The sequence below is a fragment of the Hippopotamus amphibius genome, chromosome X (genome assembly GCF_030028045.1).
Source record: "Hippopotamus amphibius kiboko isolate mHipAmp2 chromosome X, mHipAmp2.hap2, whole genome shotgun sequence".
In the NCBI taxonomy this organism is placed as follows: domain Eukaryota; kingdom Metazoa; phylum Chordata; class Mammalia; order Artiodactyla; family Hippopotamidae; genus Hippopotamus; species Hippopotamus amphibius.
The window spans coordinates 83320900-83346178 of NC_080203.1; the positions used below are offsets into that span (position 1 = coordinate 83320900).

Consider the following 25279-nt stretch of genomic DNA (forward strand, 5'->3'; position numbering starts at 1 on the left):
GTGGGGGCAGGGTTTAGGCATGGGGCAGGGCCTAGGCTCAGGACCCACATGGCTGGGAATGGCAGAACAGCCTGAGGGGGCCTCAGAGTATGGAGTTCAGAGGTAAGGCCCTGGGTGGAGAGTGTGGGGGTGGGATTTAGGCCCAGCATGGTCAGAGAGAGTCTTGGAGTGCTAAATGTAGAGATAAGGCCCTGGGTGGGGGTGTGGGGATGGGACTTAGGCTCAGTGCAGCCAGGGGGAGCCTTGGAGGGTGGAGGATTAGGTCCAAGACCTCAGCAGGCTCCCCAGGACCCAAGTGGGCAGGGTATATGCTGGCTGCATTTCCTTCTGATCCCCCACTCTTCCAGGGGACTCCTCCACCCCATTGATCCCCTAACCATGGGTGGGCCCCTCTGGGCGTGAGACCTCTCCCCTCCCCAAGCTGCCCCTCAGGGGCACCAATCTGTCCTGCCTCTACTTCCTCCCCCCATGTCCTATCTAGTCACTCATGGATTCCTCCCGTGCCCTTAGGTGTCCATGGTCCCCCACCAGTGCCTGGTAGTTGCCCTAGTTGTGTGGAGATGCAAACTCTGCATGCTCTTTGTCCACCATCTTGACTTCCAGCCAAGCCTCTTTATCTTTAATTTTTGCCATTTTTATTATAATGTCTTGGTGTACATCTGTTTGGGTTCATCTTGGTTGTGACTCTCTGTGCTTCCTGTATCTGGATATCTGTTTCCTTCTATATGTTTGGGAAGTTTTCTACCATCATTTCTTCAAGTACATTTTCAATCCCCTTTTATCTTTCTACTCCTTCTGGAATCCCTATTATGTGTAGATTGGGATGCTATATATTATCTCATAGGTCTCATATTGGTTTCTTTTTTTTTTTTTCACTTCTCTTTCTGTCTGCTGTTTTGACTGGGTAATTTCCACTGTTCTATCATCATTAAAAAGTCTACAAATAACAAACGCTGGGGAGGGTATGAAGATAGGGAACCCTCCTACACTGTTAATGGGAATGTATGTTGGTGCAGCCACTATGGAAAACAGTATGGAGGTTCTTAAGAAAACTGAAAATAGAATTACCATTTGATCCAGCAATCTCACTCCTGGGCATAAATCTGGACAAAACTATAATTCCAAAATAAACATGCACCACTGTATTCAGAGCAGCACTATTCACAATAACCAAAACATGAAAACAAGCTAAAAAGAAAATCACAAATAGGAAAGCTCACTGGTAAAGACAAACATACAGTAAAAGTAGGCAATCATCCATACACAAATATGACATCAAAACCAGCAACTGTGAGGAGAGTAGAAATGCAGCAAATGGAAAATGCATCTGAAATTAACAGACCAGCAAATTGAAACTAACTTGTATATATATAGAATGCTATATCAAATCCTCATAGGAATTGAAAACCAAAAACTAAAATATAAAAACACAAAACATAAAAAGGCATCCAAACACAACACTAAATATAGTCCTCATATAACAAGAGAAGAGAACAAAACAGGAAGGGAGGGAAAAAGACCTAAAAAATAAATTTCCAAACAATTTAGAAAATGACAATAAGAACATACATATCAATAATTGCCTTAAAAGTAAATGGATTAAATGTTTCAACAAAAAGACATAGACTGGCTGAATGGATACAAAAAAATAAGACCAATACATATGATATCTACAAGTGACACACTTCAGATCTAGGGACACATACGGACTGAAAGTGAGGGAATGGAAAATGTTGTACATGCAAATAGAAATCTAGAGATAGTTGGTGTAGCAATACTCATACCAGACAAAATAGACTAAAATAAAGACTGTTACAAGAGACAAGGAAGGACAGTACATAATGATCAAGGGATCAATCCAAGAAGAAGATATAACAATTGTAAATACATATGTACTGAACACAGGAGCACCTCAATATATGAGGCGAATGCTAACAACCATAAAAGGGGAAATTGACAATAACAAAATAATACTGGGGGACTTTAACACCCCATTTACACCAATGGACACATCATCCAGACAGAAAAATAATAAGGAAACACATTAGACCAGATGGACTTAATTGATATTTATAGAATATTCCATCTTAAAGTAGAATACACTTTCTTCTCAAGGAACACGAGTGCATGTGCAACATTTTTGAGGATCTTGGGCAATAAATCAAGCCTTGGTAAATTTAAGAAAATTGAAATCATATGAAGCACCTTTTCCGACCACAATGCTATGAGGTGAGAAATCCATTACAAGAAAAAAAACTCTAAAAAACATAAATATGTGGAGGATAAACAATATACTACTAAGCAACCAATGGATCACAGAAGAAATCAAAGAGGAAATCAAAAAATACCTGGAGACAAATTTGAATGAAAACCCGATGATCCAAAACCTAAGGGACTCAGCGAAAGCAATTCTAAGAGGGAAGTTTATAGCAATAAAATTTTACCTCAAGAAACAAGAAAAATCTTAAATAAAAAAACTAAGCTTATAGCTAAAGCAACTAAAGAAAGAAGAACAAACAAAATCCAAAGTTAGTAGAAGGAAATAAATCATAAAGATCAGAGCATAAATAAATGAAATAGAGATGAAGAAAACAATAGAAAAGATTGATGAACGTGAAGGCTGGTTCTTTGTAAAGAAACAAAATTGATAAACCTCTAGTCAGACTCATCAGGAACAAAAAGGAGACGGCTCAAATCAGTAAAATTGGAAATGAAAAAAGTTACAACTGACATCACAGCAATACAAAGGATCACAAGAGTCTACTACAAGCATATATATGCCAATAAAATGGACAACCTAGAAGAAATGTACAAATTCTTAGGAATGTACAACCTTCCAAGATTGAAGCAGGAAGAAATAGAAAACATGAGAGACCAATCACAAGTACTGAAATTGAAACTGTGATTAAAAATTCCAACAAAGAAAAGTCCAAGAACAGATGGCTTCACAGGTGAATTATATCAAACATTTAGAGAAGAGTTAACATCTATGCTTTTGAAACTCTTCCAAAATTGCAGAGGAAGAAACATTCCCAAGCTCATTCTATGAGGCTGATCATCAACCTGATACCAACATCATACAAAGATACCACCCAAAAAAGAGAAAATTACAGGCTGATATCACTGAACACAGACAGAAAAATCCTCCATGAAATACTAGCAAATCAAATCCAACAATACATTAAAAGGATCATACACCATAAGCAAGTGGAGTTTATCCCTGTGATGCAAAGAATCTGCAATACTGGCAAAGCAATCAGTGTGATACACCACATTAACAAACTGAAGAATGAAAACCATATTATCATCTCAATGGATGCAGAAAAATATTTTAAGAAAATTCAACACCCATTTATGATAAAAACTCTCCAGAGAGTGGGCATAGAGGGAACCTACCTCAGCATAATAAAAGCCATATGTGAAAAACCCACAGCTAACATCACTATCAAGAGTGAAAAATTGAGAGCATTTCCTCTAAGATCAGGAACAAGACAAGGATGCACACTCTTGCCAGTTTTATTCAACATAGTTTTGGAAGTCCTAGCCACAGCAGTCACAGAAGCAAGAAGAAATAAAAGGAATCCAAATTGGAAAAGAGTAAGTAAAACAATCACTAGTTCCAAATACCATGATATTATACATAGAAAATCATAAAGCTGTTACCAGAAAACTACTAGAGCTCATCAATGAATTTGGTAAAGTTGAAGGATACCCTAACAACGAAAAATCAGAAAGAGAAGTTAAGGAAGCAATCCCATTTACCAGAACATCAAAAAGAGTAACATACCTAGGGTTAAACCTACCTAAGGAGGCAAAAGGCCTGTACTTTGAAAACTATAAGACACTGATGAAAGAAATCAAAGATGACACAAACACATGAAAAGATATACCATGTTCTTGGATTGGAAGAATCAATATTGTCAAAATGACTATACTCTTAAAGCAATCTACAGATTCAGTGCAATCCCTATCAAATTACTAATGGCATTTTTCACAGAACTAGAACAAAAAAAATTTAAATTTGTATGGAAACAGAAGATTCTGAATAGCCAAAGCAATCTTGAGAAAGAAAAACAGAACTTGAGGAATCTGGCTCCCAGACTTCACACTATATTACAAAGCTACAGTCATCAAAAGAGTATTGTACTGGCACAAAAACAGAAATATAGATCAAGAGAACAGTATAGAAAGTCCAGAGATAAACCCATGCACCTATGGTCAACTAATCTATGACAAAGTTGACACGAATATACAATGGAGAAAATGTAGTCTCTTCAATAAATGGTGCTGGGAAAACTGGACAGCTATATGTAAAAGAATGAAGTTAGAACATTCTCTAACACCATACACAAAAATAAACTCAAAATGTATTAAAGACCTAAATATAAGGCTGGATACTATGAAACTCTTAGATGAAAACATAGGCAGAATACTCTCTGACATAAATCACAGCAATATCTTTTTTGATCCACCTACTGGAGTAATGAAAATCAAAACAAAGATAAACAAACATAACCTTATTAAATTGAAAAGCTTTTGCACAGAAAAGGAAACTATAAACAAAAAGAAAAGACAATCTACAGAATGGAAGAAAATATTTGCAAACGAAACAACTGACAAGGGATTAATCTCCAAAATATACAAACAGCTCGTGTAGTTATATCAAAAAAAAATCAAAAAATGGGTGGAAGATGTAAATAGACATTTTTTCAAAGACTATAGATGGCCAAAAGGCACATCAAAAAATGCTCAACATCACTAATTATTAGAGAAATGCAAGCCAAAACTGCGAGATATCACCGCACACCAGTCAGAATGGCCATCATCGAACATTTACAAACCATAAATTCTGGAGAAGGTGTGGAGAAAAGGGAACCTTTCTACACTGTTGGTGGGAATGTAAATTGGTACAATCATTATGGAGAATATTATAGAAGTTCCTTAAAAAATTAAATATAGAACTACCATCTATTCTACCAAAGCCATTCCTGGGCATGTATCTGACAAAAATCAGATAATTCTAAAAGATACATGCACAACCAATGTTCATTGCAGAACCATTTACAACAGCCAAGGCAAGGAAGCAACCTAAATGTCCATTGACAGATGAGTGGATAAAGATGTGGCACTTATATATAATGTAATATTACCCAGCCATAAAAAAGAATGAAATAATGCCATTTGCAGCAACATGGATGGACCTAGAGATTGTCATACTGTGTAAAGTAAGTCAGACAGAGAAAGACAAATATCATATGATATCACTTATATATGGAAACTAAAAAAAAGTGGTACAAAAGAACTTATTTACAAAACAGAAATAGAGTTACAGGTGTAGAAAACAAACTTATGGTTACCATGGGAGAAAATGGGGAGGGATAAATTGGGAGATTGGGATTGACGCATACACACTACTATATATAAAATAGATAACTAATAAGGACCTACTGTATAGCACAGGGAACTCTACCCAGATATCAGATATATATATCTGATTCAGTTTGCTGTATACTTGAAACTAACACAACATTGTAAATCAACTACACTGTAATAAAAATTTTAAAAATAGAATATGTGGTGTGTGTGTATATATTATGTATATGTGTGTGTCTGTATGTGTGTGTGTATATGTATATATATATATACATATATACACTGATGTTTGTGTATATATATATATATACACACACAATGGAATACTACTAACCCATAAGAAAGAATGAAATATTGACCTTTGCAACAGTATGGATAGGCCTGGTTGTTTTTATCCTTAGTGAAAGGAGTCAGAAAAATACAAATAGTGAATGTTATCACTTCTATGTGGAATCTAAAAAAATAAAAAAAACCTTATGAATATATCAGAAAGAAACAGACTTACAGATATAGAGAACAAAGTAGTGGTTACCAGTGGGGAAAGGGAAAGAGGGAGGGGCAAGATAGGGGTAGGGGATTAAGAGGTACAAACTACTATGTATAAAATAATAAGCTACAAGTATATATTGTACAGCACAGGGAATATAGCCACTATTTTATAGTAACGTAAGTGGAATATAATCTTTAAAAATTGTGAATATTGTATACCTGAAACATGTAATATTTTACATCATCTAAACCTCAATAATAGATGATTTTCTACCTTTTTAAGACTCAATAATACACATGTTCATGTATACATGAGATTTTGTTTGTCAGTTTATCTGTTCATGGATATGTTGCTTCCACTTTTTGGCTATTGTGAATAATTCTGCTATCAACATTGTTGCACAAATATCAGTTAGAGTTTTTGGTTTTAATTCTTTGAGGCATATACCCAGAAATGAAATTGCTGGGTCATATGGTAATTCTATTTTTAATTTTTTGTGGAACTTCTATACTTTTTTCTTTATAATAACTGCACCATTTTACATTCCTATCAGCATTGCATAATGGGTACAATTTCTCAACATGCTTGCCAACGCTTGTTATTTTCTGGTTTTTCTTTGTGTGTTTGTTGTATAATAGCCATCCAAATGAGTGTGAAATCATATCTCATTGTTCTGATTTGCATTTACCTAATGGTTAGTGATACTAAACCTCTTTCCATGCAATTATTAGCCATTTGTATATCTTCTTTGGAAAAATGTCCATTCAAATTGTTTGCCCATTTCTTTTTAAAATTGAGATATGACTGACATTTACTAGTGTATTAGTATTAGGTTTAAGTTTTTTAACATTTCACATACAAGTAAGAACATACAGTATTTGTCTTTCACTGACTTATTTCACTTAGCATAATGCCCTCAAAGTTCATCCACGTTGTCAGAATGGCAGGATTTCTGCCATTTTATGACTGAATAATATTCCATCTTACATATATATATTAAAATATATATATATTTAATATAAAGTTTATTTATCCATCAATGGACACAGGTTATTTCCATGTCTTGGCTATTGTAAATAATGCTGCAATGAACAGAGGGATGCAGATATGTCTTTGAAATAGTCAGTTTATTTCTTTTAGGTATATACCCAAATGTGGAGTTGTTGAATCTGGTAGTTCTATTTTTAATTTTTTGAGCAACCTCCATACTGTTTTCCATAGTGGTCCAACTAACCCACCAACAATGCACATGTGTTCCTTTTTCTCCACATCCTTGCCAACACTTGTTACTTCTTGTCTTGTTGATAACAGTGATTCTAACAGGTGTGAGGTGATATTTCATTGTGGATTTGATTTGCATCTCCCTGGTGATTAGTGATGTTAAGCATCTTTTTATGTGCCTGTTGCCCATTTGAATATCTCCTTTGAAAAAATGCCTATTCAGATCCTCTGCCCATTTTTTAAATGGATTTTTCTTTTTTGTTGTTGCTAAGTTGCATGAGTTCTTTATATATTTTGGATATTAACCCCTTATCAAATATATGATTTGAAAATATGTTTTTTCAGTTGGTAGGTTGCTTTTCCATTGTGCTGTTTCTTTGGCTGTGTAGAAACATGTGTAGTGTGATATAGTACCACTTGTCTATTTCTGCTTTTGTTGCCTTTGCTTTGGGTGTCAAAAGGGTTCAAATTTTTGGCGGCTTTTAGGGCTCATGAATCTGGATGTCCATTTCTCTCAATATATTTGGTTAAGTTTCACCCTTTATTGCTTTAAATATATTTTCTCTCCCTTTATCTTTCTTTTCTCTTTCCTAGATTCCCATAATGCATTTATTGTTTCTTTTGGTTTGCCCAATAAATCCAGTGGGCTTGCTTCACACTTTTTTTTTTCTTTTTGCTCCTCTGCCTGAATAATTTCATATGATTTATCTTTGTGTCCATTAGTTCTTTCTTATTCTTCATTTAGTCTGCTATTCAAGCTCTGTTGAATTCTTCAGCTCAGTTATTGTATTCATCAGCTCTAGCATATGCTTTTCAAAGGTTTCTGTTTCTTTCTTGAATTTCTCATTGTGTTCGTGGATTGTTTTCCTATTTTTATTTAGCTGTGTGTTCTTGTTGTTCACTGAACTTCTTTTAGAGGATTATCCTGAATACTTTGTCAGACATTTCATAGATCTCTATTTCTTATTTGAGCTTTATTAATTTCCTCTGTTGGTGTCATGTTTACCTGATTTTTCATGATCCTTGATTCCTTTTGTTGGTATCTGCACATTTGAGTAAGCAGTCTCCTCTTCCAGACTTCACAGACTCACTTAAACAAAGATATTCCTAGTCAGCATACCTTGGAGTTCTGGATGGTTCAGCTGATAGCATCCTTTGACAGGTGGGGCTTCCTACTGGGGTCTTTAAATAAGGCCATAATCGTTCAGTGCCTTGTATTATCTGCTACTGTGCCATATTTACTACTTGCACCAATAAAGGGTGGTTAATTGGTTTCTACCATGCAGTGCCCACCAATAATGTAAAAGCCTTAAGCTTGTTCCATGAAATACTTGCTGACTGAAGAGCTCAATTCCAGTAATGGGAAAAGGGATAGACTTGGTGGAGGGGGCGACAGTTACAACCAGGGCAGAAACTTCTTTTTGCAGGGCTGGGCCAATTTTAATAAAGTGGGTAATTACTACTTAAATTATTCCTCCTCCCAAGCTGATCACTTCCTGAGTGGGGTGGGGAGTTGAGGGGTCCCTTTAAAACATGAGTGATTTCTGGCATAAGGGAGATTTGAAAAACTACGTCCAATAAAACCAGCCAGTATTGTTTAGATTTTGAAACCTAAACTATAGATATTTTTAAAATTTTTCATTTTATATTGGACTATAGTTGATTTAAAATATTGTGTTAGTTTCAGATGTATAGCAAAGTGATTCAGTTATACATATACACATCTGTATTCTTTTTTCAAACTATTTTCCCATTTAAGTTATTACAGAATATTGAGCAGAGTTCCCTGTGCTGTACAGTAGGGTCTTGTTGGTTATCTATTTTAAATATATTAGTGTATATATGTCAGTCTCAAGTTCCCAATCTATCTCTCCCCTTATCCTTCATTCGTGGTAATGAAAAGTTTGTTCTCTATGTCTGTAAGTCTGTTCTTGTATTGTAAATAAGTTCATTTGTATCACTTTTTTTTTTAGATTCTGCATGTAAGTGATATCATATGATATTTGCCTTTCTCTGTCTGACTTCAGTTAGTATGATAGTCTCCAGGCCATTCCATGTTGCTGTAAATGGCATTATTTCATGCTTTTTAATGGCTGAGTAATATTCTATTATATATACATACTACATCTTCTTTATCCATTCATCTGTTGATGAACATTTAGGTTGCTTATGTCTTGGCTTTCATAAATAGTGCTGCAATGAACATTGGGATGCATGTATCTTTTCGAACCAGGGTTTTCTCTGGATATATAATGAGGAGTGGGATTGCTACATCATATGCTAGGTCTATTTTTAGTTTTTTAAGGAATCTTCATACTGTTCTCCATAGTGGCTGTACTAATTTACATTCCCACCAACAGTGTAGGAGAGTTCCTTTTTCTCCACACCCTCTTCCAGCATTTATTGCTTGTAGACATTTTGATGATGGCCATTCTGACTGGTGTCAGGTGATATCTCATTGTAGTTTTGATTTGCATTTCTCTAATAATTAGTGATGTTGAGCATCTTTTCATGTACTTCTTGGTCATCTGTATGTCTTCTTTGGAGAAATATCTATTTAGATCTTCTGCCCATTTTTTGATTAGGTTGTTTGGTTTTTTCACACTAATTCTATGAGGCTGCCATCACCCTGATACCAAAAGCAGACAATGATACCAAAGAAAAGAAGATTATAGGCCAATATCACTGATGAACATGGGCACAAAAATCCTCAACAAAGTACTACCAAACTTAATCCAACATTACATTCAAAGGATCACACACTATGTTCAAGTGGGATTTATCCCAGCGGTGCAAGCATTTTTCAATATCCACAAATTAATCTGTGTGATACACCACATTAACAAATTGAAGAATAAAAACTAGATGCAGAAAAATTTTTGACAAAATTCAACACCCTTTGATGATAAAACTCTCCAGAAAGTGGGCATACAGGGAACCTACGGCAACATGATAAAGGCCATATATGACAAACCTACAGCTAACATCATGCTCAATGGTGAAAAACTGAAAGCATTTCCTCTAAAATCAGTAACAAGACAAGGATTTCCACTCTCCCCACTTTTATTCAACATAGTTTTGGAAGTCCTAGGCAGGGCAATCAGTGAAGAAAAAGAAATAAAAGGAATCCAAATTGGAAAAGAATAAGTAAAACAGTCACTGTTTGCAGATGACATGATACTATACATAGAAAATCCTAAAGATGCTACCAGAAAACTACTAGAGCTCATCAATGAATCTGGTAAATTTGTAGGTTACAAAATCAATATACAGAAATCTGTTGCATTTGTATATGCTAACAACAAAAGATCAGAAAGAGAAATTAAGGGAACAATCCATTTACCATCACTGCATCAAAAAGAATAAAATACCTAGGGAAAACTTACCTAAGGAGGCAAAAAACCTGTACTCCAAAAACTAAGACACTGACAAATGAAATCAAAGATGACACCAAACAGATGGAAAGATATACCATGTTCTTGGATTCGAAGAATCAATATTGTCAAAATGACTATACTACCTAAGGCCATCTACAGATTCAGTGCAATCCCTATCAAATTACCAATGGCATTTTTCACAGAATCAAAATTTTAAAAAATTAAAATTTTAAAAAATTAAAATGGAGGCACAAAAGACCCTGAATAGCCAAAGCAATCTTAAGAAAAACGGAGCTGGAACAATCAGGTTCCCTGACTTCAGACTATACCAAAAAGCTACAGTAATCAAAACAGTATGGTACTGGCAAAAAAACAGAAATATAGATCCATGGAACAGGATAGAAAGTCCAGAGATAAACCCATGCACCTATGGTCAATTAATCTTCGACAAAAAGAGGCAAGATTAGGGGCTTCTCCATGGTCCAGTGGTTAAACATCTGCCTTCCAATGCAAGGGGACATGTACTCAATCCCTGGTTGCAAAAGTAAGGTCCCATATGCTATGGGGCAACTAAGCCTGCGTGCCACAACTAATGACCATGTGGGCCACAGCTAGAGAACCTGCATGCCACAACTACAGAGCCTATGTGCTCTGAAGACCACACACCACAACTAGAGAGAAGCCCATGCACCTCAATGAGGAGCCCGTGCACCACAACTAAGACCCAATGCAGCCAAAAATAAAATAAATAAATAAATACGTATTTAAAAACATGAGGAAAGATTATACAATGGTGAAGACAGTCTCTTCAATAAGTGGTACTGGGAAAACTAGACAGCTACATGTAAAAGAATGAAATTAGAACATTCTATAACATTCATATACAAAAACAAACTCAAAATGGATTAAAATCCTAAATGTAAGACTGGATACTATAAAACTCAGAGGAAAACACAGGCAGAACACTCTCTGACATAAACTGCAGCAATATCTTTTTTGATCAGTCTCCTAGAGTAATGAAAATAAAAACAAAAATAAACAAATTGGACCTAATTAAGCTCAAAAGCGTTTGCACAGCAAAGGAAACCATAGATAAAATGAAAGGCAACCCACAGAATGGGAGAAAATATTTGCAAATGATGTGATCTACAAGGGATTAATCTCCAAAATTTACAAACAGCTCATGCAGCTCAATATCAAAAAAATAAGATAAAAACTATAGTTAATATGATAAAAGGTATCACCCACTAGAAAGGGCCAACTTCTACAACCACCCCTTCTGTGACTTCCATATCCCTTTATAGAGGCTGCTTCTTGCCACTAGAGGAGATCTGGGGTAGTCTTTGCAGGGGTAGCCCTCTTTGAAGGTGATGCATGTTGAGGATTGTGATCTAACCCTAGTAAATATTGTAATTGCTCCTCCACCAGTTTACCAGAGATCATCCAATTTGGATTCCCCTTGTTTCTTAGGATCCAGTATAACCTCTCTTGTTCATCTCATAGTTCACGCTTAAGCATGGGCTGGTTGTAATTGGTTTGTTTAGCCTAGAGGAAAGAGGCATCACTGTTGATAGCAATTTCAATTTAGGCCAAATAGGGTATTGTTTGTAGAATTAACAAGCAACACTTGACTCTGAGTTTGTCTTTCATTCTATTAAATGTAAGGCAGCTGTGACCTCTTCAATTGTTTTAGCATTAGCTGCCATGGTTCATAAAGAGAACTTATACTTAACAGGAGCCCTCCTGACAAACAACTGGGTAGACTCAGGACCTAATTGTCACCTGTGGACCTGCAGAGTCATCATACTTCATGCCATACTGCATCTGTCTATTGCCTAATAAGTCCACTTCAACATCCCAGCTAATGGAGGAGATATTTGGCCTCAGTTAACATTTTCCATCGACAGTCTTCCTAGGCCTTTATAAGGCCTAACATAAGATGGTCAGCCCTCCAAGCCATAAAAATCCACATCAAAAGTATATGTGGTAGATAGACCTAGAGACTGTCATACAGAGTGAAGTGAGTCAGAAAGAGAAAAACAAATATCGTATATTAACACATATATGCGGAATATAGAAAAATGGTACAAATCAACTGGTTTGCAAGGCAGAAATAGAGACACAGATGTAGAGAACAAACATATGGACACCAAGTGGGGAAAATGGGGAGGGCTGGGGGGGAATGAATTGGGACATTGGGATACCAAATTGTACACTCTAAATATATGCAGTTTACTGTATGTTAACTGTATCTCAATAAAAGTTCTTTAAAAAAAAGTATATTTGGACTGGTGTCCAAAGCTTCCTCTGTTGGTCATTCCACCTTTCACACTAATTGTGTGGGATCCTTTAGTAGGGACACCATTTTTCCATTCTGAGCAACCAATTGTGGCAACCAGTTACTTAATTTCAGCCCCCATAAGGTGAAGTGTGTTCCTCATCAGATCTATTCTAAATAGCCAGGCAGCCCCTTTTTTAACTTGGTTCCAGGGTTAGATATTTAAGGAGAGACTGGGACTCAGGGAAAAAGAGAGGATATATCTCTTTAACCAACTGAGAAACAGCCCCTCCTTTTTGGCCCTCCCCTTGTGCCATTTTCATATCTTTTGCTTTTGCAAGTGGTTACCAGGAAAGCAGAGGATAAGTTATCCTCATCACTATCATGATGGTACTGTGCTGCCTTTCCCTCTAGTGGGAATCAGTCCTCTTTCATAGGGCCCTGCCTTCCATTCATCTCCCCCAGAAGTTTAAGCTTCTACCTCATCTTTAGGCAGTGTCCTGGTGAGAAGCACCCTCTGGCAGAACGCAACACATGTCTAGTGGTTCGGAGCACCTGTTCAGTTATTGAGCTGAAATTCATCTTATCTATGGCTTGCAGATACTGAGTGCAGTTTCTCAGGGTATGTAAAGCAAGTAGGTTTTAAATGACTAAAAACTGCTTATTTAGGCAATGTTTAAAACAATTGGATGGGTAAAATTTTGAGTTTGGCACTGATGGGCTTTTCAGCTAACAGGTCATAGAGCCAATATGCAGAGGCCATCTTTGGCTCATTTATGTAACAGTAATGTAGAATAGTACAATCACCATGGAAAACAGTTTTTGTTTCCTAAAAAACTAAACATGCAACTACCATATGATCTAACAATTGCACTAATTGCACTCCTGGACATGTATCCCAGAAAAATGAAAAATAAAAGCCTGTAAACTAATGTTCATAGAAATTTTATTCATAATAGTCTAAAACTGAAAACAACCCAAATTTCCTTCAACAAGCAAATTGTTCATAAGTAAACAAACTGGTACATCAATGCCAGATTATTAATCAGCAATAGAGGAATGAACTATTGTTACATGCAACACCTTGCAGAGAACTGTGATGAATTTTAAAAGCTAATCTCAAAATGTTACATACTTTATGCTTCCATTTATATAAATTTCTTGAAAACAAAAAATTAATAGTTAATGGTTAAGATTAATGGTTACCAGGGGTTAAGGACAGGGTGGAGGATAGAGGGTATGGAGGTGTGTGTGGGTATATAAGTACAATAGAAGCACTCCTTATGATAAGGGAATTGTTATCTTGACTAATCAATATCATCCTGGTTGTGACATTATACTACACTTGTCCATTGAGGAAACTGGGTAAAGTGTTTTGGAGATCACTCTTTATTATTTCTTTTTTTTTAAATTGTGGTAAAAAATACACATAGCACAAAATTTACCATCTTAACCATTTTTAAGTGTACAGTTCAGTAATGTAGAGTATATCTGCATTGTTCAATCTCCAGAAATTTTCCATCTCATGAAACTGAATCTCTGTACCCATTAAACAGTTTTCTTTTTTTCCTTTTTTTAAAGAACTTATATTGAGATAGTTAACATACAATAAACTGCATATATTTAGAGTGTACAATCTGGTATCCCAATCTCCCAATTCATTCTCCCCCAACCCTCCCCGCTTTCCCCACTTGGTGTCCATATAAACAGTTTTCTATTTCCCCCTCACTGCATCCCCTGGCAACTACCATTCTACTTTCTGTCTCTATGAATTTGAATACTCTAGTTACTTCATTTGAATGAAGCCATACATTATGTCCTTTCATGTCTGGCTTACTTCACTTAGTATGATGTCCTTAAGATTCATTCATGTGAACCTTCTGTCAGAGTTTTTATTCTCTTTTAAGGCTGAGTAATATTTCATTGATTGCATATCACATTTTGTTTATCCATTCGTCTGTCTGTAGGCACTTGGATAATTTCCACCTTTTGGTTCTTGTAAGTAATGCTGTATGAACATTGCTCTAAAAGTATTTTGAGGCCCTGTTTTTGAATTCTTTCGGATATATACTGAGAAGTGGAATTAATGGATCATATGGTAAATCTTTTTTTTTTTTTCAAATAGTAACCATTCTAATGGGTATGAGATGATATGTTATGGATTTAGTTTGCATTTCCCTAGTGAGTAGTGATGATATTTTCATGTGCTCATTGTCCATTTGTATCTCTTATTTGAAAAAATTATCTATTGAGGTCCTTTGCTTTTTTTAAAATTTTATTGGCGTATAGTTGATTTACAATGTTGTATTAGCTTCAGGTGTACAGTATAGTGATTCAGTTATACATATATTCATTCTTTTTCAGATTTTTTCCCATATAGGTTATTACAGAATATTGAATAGAGTTCCCTGTGCTGTACAGTAGGTCATTGTTGGTTACCTATTTTATATATAGTGGTGTGTGTATGTTAATTCCAGGATCCTAATCTATCCCTCCCCCTTGTTTCCCCTTTAGTAACCATAGGTTTGTTTTTGAAATCTGTGAAACTCTTTTGTAAATAAGTTCATTTGTATCATTTTTAAATTAGATTCCACATAGGAGTGATATCATATGATATTTGTCTTTCTCTGACTTACTTCACTTTATATGATAATATCTAGGTCTATCCATGTTGCTGCAAATGGCATTATTTTGTTCTTTTTTAAGGTTGAGTAATATTCCATTGTATATATGTACCACATCTTCTTTATCTATTTCTCTGTTGATTGACATTTAGGTTGCTTCCATGTCTTGGCTATTGTAAATAGTGCTGCAATTAACATTGGGGTGCATGTATCTTTTCAAATTATGGTTTTCTCTGGATATATGCCCAGGAGTGGGATTGCTGGATCACATGGTACTTCTATATTTAGTTTTTTAAGGAACATCCATAATGTTCTCCATAATGGTTATACCAATTTACATTCCCACCAACAGCACAGGGGGTTCCCTTTTCTCCACACCCTCTCCAGCATTTGTTATTTGTAGACTTTTTGATGATGGCCATTCTGACCAATGTAAGGTAGTTTTGATTTGTACTGTAGTTTTGATTTGCATTTCTCTGATAATTAGTGATGTTGAGCATCTTTTCATGCGCATTTGGAGAAATGTTTATTTTGATCTTCTGTCCATTTTTTGATTGGGTTGTTTCTTGAACAGTTTGTATATTTTGGAGACCTCATTTGCAATTATTTTCTCCCATTCTGAGGGTTTTCTTTTCATCTTGTTTCCTTTGCTCATTTGCTGTGCAAAAGCTTTTAAGTTTAATTAGGTCCCATTTTTTTATTTTTGTTTTTATTTTCATTACTCTAGGAAGTGGATCAAAAAAGACACTGCTGTGATTTCCTGATGGGAGGGATTGATTCCTGCCCAGTGGTGGGTGGAGCTGAGTCTTGTCCCTCTGGTGGGCAGGGCGGTGCTCAGGAAGACTTTAAGCTGCTTGTCTGCTGATGTGAGGCTGTTCCTGTCCTCTTGGTTGTTTGGCCTGAGGCATCCCAGCACTGGAGCCCACAGGCTGTTGGGTGGGGCTAATGTCAGACTCCTGGAGGGCTCACACCAATGAGTATTCACCAGAACTGCTGCTTCCAGTGTCTTTGTCCCCACAGTAAGCCACAGCCACCCCCTGCCTCTGCAGTAGACCCTCCAAAACTAACAGGTATGTCTGGCCCAGTCTTTTATGGTATCACTGCTTTTTTTCCCCTGTGTCCTGGTGTACACAAGACTTTGTGTGCAACCTCCAAGAGTGGGGTTTCTGTTTCCCCCAGTCCTATGGAATTCCTGAAATCAAACTCCACTAGCCTTCAAAGCCAGCTTCTCTCAGGGCTCCTCCTCCTGGTGCCAGACCACCAGGCTGGAAAGCCTGATATGGAGCTTGGAAATTTCACTCCTGTGGGAGGACTTCTGTGGTATCACTGTTTTCCAGTTTGTGGGTCACCCATCCAGTGGAAATGGGATTTTATTTTAATGCAGTTGTGACCCTCATACCATCTCAATGTGGCTTCTTCTTTGTCTTTGGATATAGGGTATATTTTTTTGGTTGGTTCCAGCGTTTGTTGTTGTTGTTGTTGTTGTTGTTGTTGTTGTTGTTGATGATGGTTGTTGGGTGGTTAGTTGTGATTTTGGTGTTCTCATAAAATGGTGTGAGTTCACGTCTTTCTACTGCACCATCTTGAGCTAATCTCATGTCAGAGAGTGTGTCCAGCCTTACATTTATGTCTTTGATATATTTTGAGTTTATTTTTGTGTAAAGTATTAGAGAATGTTCTAATTTCATTCCTTTACATGTAGCTGTCCAGTTTTCCCAGCACCACTTATGCAAGACTGTCTTTTCTCCATTGTATATCCTTGCTTCCTTTGTCATAGATTAATTGACCATAGGTGCATGAGTTTATTTCTGGGCTTTCTATCTGTTCCATTGATATACAGTTCTGTTTTCATGCCAGTACCATACTGTTTTCATGACTATAGGTTTGTAGTATAGTTTGATGTCAGGAAGCCTGATTCCTCTAACTACATTTTTCTTTTTCAGGATTGCTTTGGCTATTTGGGGTCTTTTGTTTTTTCCATACAAATTTAAAAAAACAAATTGTTTTAGTTCTATGAAAAATGCCATTGGTAATTTGATAGGGATTGTATCTGTAGATTACCTTGGGTAGTATGGTCATTTTCACAGTTTTGATTCTTCCAATCCAAGAACATGGTATATCTGTCCATCTGTCTGTGTCATTTTCAGTTTCTCTCATCAGTGTCGTATAGTTTTCAGAGTACAGGTCTTTTCCCTCCTTAGGTAGGTTTATTCTAGGTATTTTATTCTTTTTGATGTAATGATAAATGGGGTTGTTTCCTTAATTTCTCTTTCTGATCTTTCATTCTTAGTGTATAGGAATGCAAGAGATTTCTGTGTATTAATTTTGTATCCTGCAGCTTTACTGAATTCATGTTTGCCTTTACTTGTGAGCCTTCCTATTCATAATTTTATTGTTCCTAGTTGTAGCCTGTTCATTTCTGCCTAGAGAAGTTCCTTTAGCATTTGTTGTAAAGCTTTTTTGATGGTGCTGAATTCTCTTAGCTTTTGCTTGTCTGTAAAGGTTTTGATTTCTCTGTCAAATCTGAATAAGATCCTTGCTGGGTAGAGTATACTTGATGTTGTAGGTTTCTCCCTTTCTCACTTTAAATATATCATGCCACTAGATTCTGACTTGCAGAACTTTGGCTGAAAAATCAGCTGATAACCTTATAGGGATTCACTTGTATGTTATTTGTTGCTTTTCCCTTGTTGCTTTTAATATTTTATCTTTGTCTAATTTTTGTCAGTTTGATTAATATGTATCTTGGTGTGTTCCTCCTTGGCTTTATCTTGTATGGGACTCTCTGTACTTCCTGGACTTGTGAGTCTTTCCTTTCTCATGTTAGGGAAGTTTTCAGCTATTATCTCTTCAAATATTTTCTCAGACCCGTTCTCTCTCTCTTCTCCTCCTGGGACCCCTATAATGCAAATGTTGGTGCAGTTAATGTTTCCCCAAAGGTTTCTAAGACTGTCCTCATTTGTTTTCATTCTTTTTTCTTTATTCTGTTCAGCAGCGATTTCCATCACTCTTTCTTCCTGTTCACTTATTCATTCTTCTACCTCATTTATTCTGCTATTGATTCCTGCTAGTATATTTTTCATTTCAGTTATTGTATTGTTCATCTGTTTGTTTTTTCTTTAAATCTTCTAGCTCTTTGGTAAACATTTCTTGTATCTTCTCTTTCTGTACCTCCATTCTTTTTCTAAGATCTTGGATCATCTTTACTATCATTACTCTGAATTCTTTTTCTGGTAGATTGCCTATCTCCACTTCACTTAGCTGTTCTGGGTCTTTATATTTTTCCTTCTTCTGGACCATATTTCTCTGCTGTCTCATCTTGTCTAATTTTCTGTTTGTAGTCTCCTTTCTGCAGGCTGCAGGATCATAGTTCCTCTTGCTTCTGGTGTCTGCCCCCTGGTGGGTGAGGTTGGTCCTGGGGCTTGTGCCTGCCCACAGGTGGATGAAGCTGAGTCTTGTCCCTCTGGTGGGCAGGGCTGTGTCACAGTGTGTGTTTAGAGGTGGCTGTGAGCTCAGTATGACTTCAGGCAGCCTGTCTTCAGCAGAGATCTTACTGCTAGGAACTTAACTCTTAAATTGTGAGCATGTCCAGTCTTTTTAATGTCATCAAAGCTACCTTACTTTTGAGATCTACCTACCTACCAGGCTAATATTTTCTTGACATGAGGAAAACATAAATAATCTATTTATCTAGCTAAACTAACCCATTTTTTTTTCTTTTTGTTTATTCAAGGTTCTGGTGTGGGATGTATAACCGCTTTGACAAGGGGCTGCACCCCAAGCAGAGTATGCTAGAGAGCCTCCTGGACATTAAGAAGCAGAGATCAATGCTGGAGGCAGATATGCACAAACTAGAAAAGGTGAAGAGTTAAATTTCAAAAGGAGAACCTCTTGCCCCCTCTGAATAGGCCCAACCCACTGGGAGTTGAATTGGTACTTGTGAGAAGCTGCTTGGCTGGCTTGTTGTACTCTCTGCTTTCCAAACATCCTGTGTCTATAAAGCTCTGAGGCACAACTCTTTTTTTACCTCCCACATTAAGTGGTAAATATCACACTCAGCTAGTTAAACAAGTGGATTGGTTCCCTTTCTGGATCTGGATGGAATTATTAGGAGGAACAGAAGGGAATGACAGGGAAATAATGCAGGTATTAGTTATCCATCAAGAGAATAAGTATAACTTTTTGGGTGTACTAATGAGAACAATGAAATTGTTATATTTCCAATTAGGAAAACCTTATAAAAATCTGATTTCCTTCCCATGTAGATTATAAACTCTGCTCATTGAGTGATGCTTTTCCTGTATGATGTGATTTTGTGCTGATTTTGCTTTATGATAACCAGCAAAACCAAAGTCACACACTTGTTTTTGATTAAGGGTTAAACAAGGCAACAGGGATTTCCTTCCAGAAAGTGGAAAATTCTGAGATGCTTCTGGAATCCAGAGGTCCCTAAGGGTGTGTTTGAAGTAGAGGGGAGGGATACTTCTTAGAAAAGAATTCTTGGAAAGGGTGTGCTGTTTAGGAACTGGGCGTGAACCTCCTTTCAACCAGATAAGGCATATCTTTTCTGCAGTCTATAAGTAAACAAATATTCTTTTATTGTGAAAATAAATGTATTGTGATTACATCAGATCCCAAACTTTTGAATGTCCTCCTGGGAGGCAACAGTCAGTTAGTTACTTGGTCCCATTAAAAAAAACAGAAGGGAAAGGGAAAGAAAGAAAACTGAAGCATGACTTAAAATCATACGAGACAAAGGAAACAAGCAGCCCTGGGAAAGCCAAGCTGTAGGCAGAACTGAGTAGGGAACATTTTTCCTAGTGTCTCCTGCCTCCTGTTTTACCTATTAGCAGCCTTCTCCACAGGCCTCCAGAACAGGTCCCCTATTCTAAACCCAGCCCTTTCACTTACTCCTGCCTAATTCCTGAGAGAATCAGATTCTCTCTGATTCTAAAGATAGAATCAGATCACTCTGATTGTAAAGTTAAAAAGTAAGGCTTACTTTTAAAATAATAACTATTATTAACATTCCTTTTTTAATACAGAGAAGAAAAACAAAAGCAGCCTGTATTATTACTCAGATAACCCTGTTGATGTTTTTTAAAAAAAAAAGGCAGTGCAAGTATAAAGTTAGAATATGCAGAGTACAAAGACATACAAAATGAAATGTTGAAAAAACTCTCCCAGCCACGTAGCCATTCAATTCCAAGTGTTATCACTGTTAGTGTGTGTGTGTGTGTGTGTGTGTGTGTGTGTGATTTCCAGAAAAACAAGAATGGTATGCTTATACCTAAGGCAGGAGCTCTTAACTGGAGTCCATGAACCCATAGATGTCCACAGGTGCCTTTCAGAGGATCTGTGAAACCCTGAAATTATACCTTAAAACTGTTTGTGTGCCATCTCATGCACTCACATGTGAATGCATGCAGTTTTCTGAGAAGGTCCATAATTTTCTTCAGATTTTCAAAGGTGTCTATGACCCTTAAGAATCACTGTTTTAAAGTATCAGTGAATCACTGTGTTATCCCTGAAGGTGAAAATATCCATTGGAGATTGCATGAAGTAGCAGACAAGTCACAGACTTTGGCATTAAGAAGAGGCAGGGTCAGATCCCAGCTATACCACTTGCTAAATATGTGAATTTGGATTACTTATTTAAATTATCTGAGCCTCAGTTTCCTCATCTGTAAAATACAGCTAATACCTAATTAATAGGACTCAAGTATAAAAGGAAATACTACATGTAAAGTGCCTGGCACATGGAGGAATTCAATAAATGTTAGTGATCCTTTCCCTTGCCCTCCCTGCTCCCAGTAATAAAATTGCATTTATCAGAAAAGGGAACTTTTATAGATACAAGACCCTCGAGGGTCTTTGCTGATAGGGATTTTAAAGCACTATGTCAAGTGATGAAGAAAAGATGTTTGAGGATGAGGAGGGGGCAAAAGGTCATTTGCTACCATAAAAGTGACAGCAGGCAGCATCCCTATAGGTCAATGTGATATTTGCCAAGTTTTACTCCGGTTTCTAATTCTTTTCAACCATTCCTTGCTCCCATGACAGAAACTGAAAGCCCATGATGAGCCACCAGAAGAAGTCTGTACCTGCTCTCAATTCGGGAGTTTATTTTATCAGAACCTGGGAACTCCTTTGACCAATCCTCTTGGCTTTATGGGTATCGACGGAGACCTGAATACCTTGATGGAGAATGGCACTCTTTCTAGGGAAGGAGGCCTTCGAGTTCAGATGAAGCAAGTAAAAAGCCAGTGTGCAGACCTCCATCATGACCATTATGGGATCATGGGCAAACTTAGGGCCATAAACATTTCTGGAGATGTCAGCTTCTCTGGAGACACAGGCATTTCTGGGGTCTCAGGAATCTCTGGCATCACGAGCACCTCTGAGCCTATGGGCTTCTATGACGACATCAGCATCTCTGGGGCCATGGGCTTCTCTGGGAGCATGGGCATCTCTGAAGACACAGGCCTCTCTAAGGCTATCACCAAGAAGGCAGGCTTCTCTAAGCAACAGTGAGTTATTCATCTGCTTCCATATTAGATGCATCTGCAACACCCACAATGATCCTTGTCTCAAAAAAGTCTGTGCTGCTTTTCTAAGTGGATTAAATGGATGAGGCCAGGCACTCCTCCTCCCACTTAAGAGTCTGGAAGGGGATTTAGGGCCTTTACTAGTTAAGCAACCAGTATATGGTTGTCAAGCAGCCCAGAATACAGGAAAGAGAAAGAATATGTTTTTGTTTTAGAGTGGGATTTAGCTTTAAAAAAATTGCTTTTCAACTGAGATATTAGGCTGGTTCCATTATTCCATTTTCCTTAAAAATCAGCCTCCCTTACTTTTCCACCCTTACTATTGTAGCATGAGAACAAGTGGAAATATTGTCAGAGCGAAGAATTAAGACCCCGTTGAGGGGCTGGAGAAATGGTGTGCAACAGATAACTGAACTGCAGAATAGCTTAAAAGAAAATTTTACTTGCAAGTATATTTAGTCATATGATATAAGCTAACATTATTGCCAATAGAGACCCCAACATATCCCTGAGAAATAAATCAAAATGGTCCATGGGTGCTTGGTGGTTCAGAATATATAAGGAAATAGTTTTCTTGTTACAACACTTGTTTTCCCCAACTCACACCCTAGCTAGGTTTTATAATACTCAGTTAGCCAACTCCCTTTTTCATAGCCCATCGATAAACTAGAATCCACTACATTCTAAAATGATCAATTCCAAAATAGTAGGGTCTGAATAATATTGATCAATAGCATTCTCAACATCAGTTCAAGAGACAACTGAAAATCTCAGTGCTTTAGACCCTGGCTTACACATGGCCTATGTGCCCATCTAAGTTTTCCTAAAACAAGACTCTTCTTAGGTCTTCTTTCCCCCTGCCCTCCATACTGCACAGCATGTGGGATCTTAATTCCCTGACCAGGGATTGAACCCGTTCCCCCTGCAGTGGAAGCACAGAATCTTAACTACTATATCACCAGGGAAGTCCCTCTTCTTAGGTCTTTTTATGAAGACCAGCGGTTTCACTTCCCTAGACATCACATCAAGTTTGTGGATTTTTAGACATAATTGGAGCTACTTGTAAAATCTGGTAGGGCTTAACACCTTGTACTAATGTAAACTTTTGAAAAAAGCATTCTTAAAGCATGCCCAGATACTCCAGGGAGAAGGGGATGTATTGTTTAAATACCAAACTTTCCCCCATTTGGGGTTAATATACTTTCTGTACACTTTCCTATTCAGTCGTGTGTGTGTGTGTGTGTGTGTGTGTGTGTCTGTGTGTATATATATATATAGTGTCAGCATTTTCAGAACTCCCATTGCCAGTAGAATCCATATCTTCACCTAAGATGTCTATTCTGTATACCATATGTCTGGTTTCAGCTAAAAAAAATGAGATTTCTTAGTGAAAGAGCCATCTCTGTTACTACCATATCCATTTGTAAAACAGACATCTCTAAAGGATCACCTATATTTCTCTATAAGAAAGAGGGACCTTTTCATTGAAGTGTTAGAAGTAGCAGAGAAGAGCCAGGATAGTTGCTTGATTTCTTACCCATAGCTAAACTATGGACACACACACAAAAATTCCTATTTAGAGGGAGAACTCTAAGTCATTTTGGTTGTCTTATTTTCACATAGAAATAGGAGCCATTTTTCTACTTACCTCTTCTTGGTAGCTGTTTTAATTCTGTATTTTTAAAGAACTAATTCATATGTGTCTTTTCTATTTATAAATAGGGGTCATGTTTCTACTTACCTCTTCTTGATAGCTGCCTTGTTCCTATAATTTTAAAACATCAGTGTGATTTCTTATTGTATCTTCTCTGATTCCCCTCTTTCCACTATTTGGTATTTGGCTTATATAACATAAATCATCAAATGTTGCCAGTTGTCATTTGACTTATTACTTTTGGAAAAAATTGGGATTTGTGCAACTCGTTTTGATATGGAAGCTCCATCTAACCTTGGCTTTGTGAAGGAAGTTGTCAAAGAGGATGACAGCACTAATCATCTGCCACAAGTGAGTTTGTTCTGGATCTTGCTTCATACCCAGGGCTTTCTCCCATACATATCTCAATATGAATTTTGTAGTATTTATGACTGAATTTAACTGAATTTAACTAGTACGATATTTCCAATAGTGTGTTAAGGTTTTTTTCAGAGAAAGAAAAAAGGCAAATGACCTTTTCAAATCCTATAAAAAGACAGTTTCATAGTCTCAGATTTATTTTTACAGACCTGTACAAGGGCAGTACATAGTACCAAACATTATTTCTTAGATCCAAAACAAAATTAATCATTAGTGACAAGTTCTTTTCAATGCAATTCTAAACTGAGAAGTGGTGATGAGAAATACGTGTTTGGTCTTTTATTTTTATTCCCCAACATGTCCTATATTACTTGTATATGGCATACATGGAACTAAGGAAAACCTTGTGAAAATCCTCTATTTACTCTCAACACCTGACACCTCCCTGTTGTACAGTTGGATTTGAAAATCTGAGGGAGAAGAAAAGTTCAGTAGAATCCAAATATTTATGCACTCGTAGTCAGAAGCCTAGCAGTAGAGGGGAGGCTCCTGAAGGAAAGTTACTGGGTATACTAGAAAAGATCATCTATTTATGGCTTTCATTTCATACCGTCATATAACACCTATGCTGTGAAAGAAATGTGACTCCCTCAGACACTGCCCTACCCTTCCAGTTCCCTGAGCAGAAAATTCCATTCTCATGTGACTGCCCCACTTAAATAGGAAGGCATTTAACCACCTGCCACTGTCTCATCCATGAACCTGACATCTGCCTGTTTCCTACACAGCTTTCATGGGCCTGGAGTCACTGCTTATCTTTTCCAAGCATGAGACAGGCTCTATGCCTGGGAACGTGGCCATACTCAGATTCTACATGAACACCTTTTTAAAAAATTCATTAATTATTAGTTTATAGAATAACAGATTCCTCATGGTAATAAATAAAACAATCCTAAATAACAAACCTAATTAACAGCTAATAGTCCGACTTTTTAAAGAAGAAATTCAAGGATAGGGTTCACTGTATGAAAGAAAGCATGAAACTTTATTTGGCACTAACAGGGCAAGAATGTAAAGCTTATGGTACATGTGTTAGGCACAGGTATCTTTTGGAAAGTCACCCTAGAAACTGTGTTCAATTACTACCAAGTCAGTTGTTATGCCTGTCAACATGCATGGACATATTTTGTCTAAGAAATGCCCCACACTTCACTGAATGTAAGATCTTTCCTTGAACACTTCCAATCAGAAGGAATCCAAGTCTTTTTAAGAGGTGCTTTCAAACCAAAATGGTAAATATTTAAGCTTGGCCTGAATTTAGCAGACAGAGACGTTTAATAACTATATCCGATCT

At 36.9% G+C, this 25279-nt stretch overlaps 1 protein-coding gene across 2 annotated transcripts in view; it reads left to right on the plus strand.

The window, feature by feature from the left end:
* MTMR8 (myotubularin related protein 8) overlaps positions 1–23953 on the plus strand; it is a 176201-nt gene extending 152248 nt beyond the window's left edge. For both annotated transcript variants that reach the window (XM_057718611.1, XM_057718612.1), the window contains 3 exons: positions 19097–19223; positions 21427–21893; positions 22240–23953. In XM_057718611.1, the coding sequence (XP_057574594.1) occupies positions 19097–19223; positions 21427–21893; positions 22240–22279 (634 nt within the window). In that variant the 3' untranslated portion in view covers positions 22280–23953. The remainder of the gene's footprint in view (positions 1–19096; positions 19224–21426; positions 21894–22239) is intronic.
* Positions 23954–25279: the final 1326 nt, after the last annotated feature.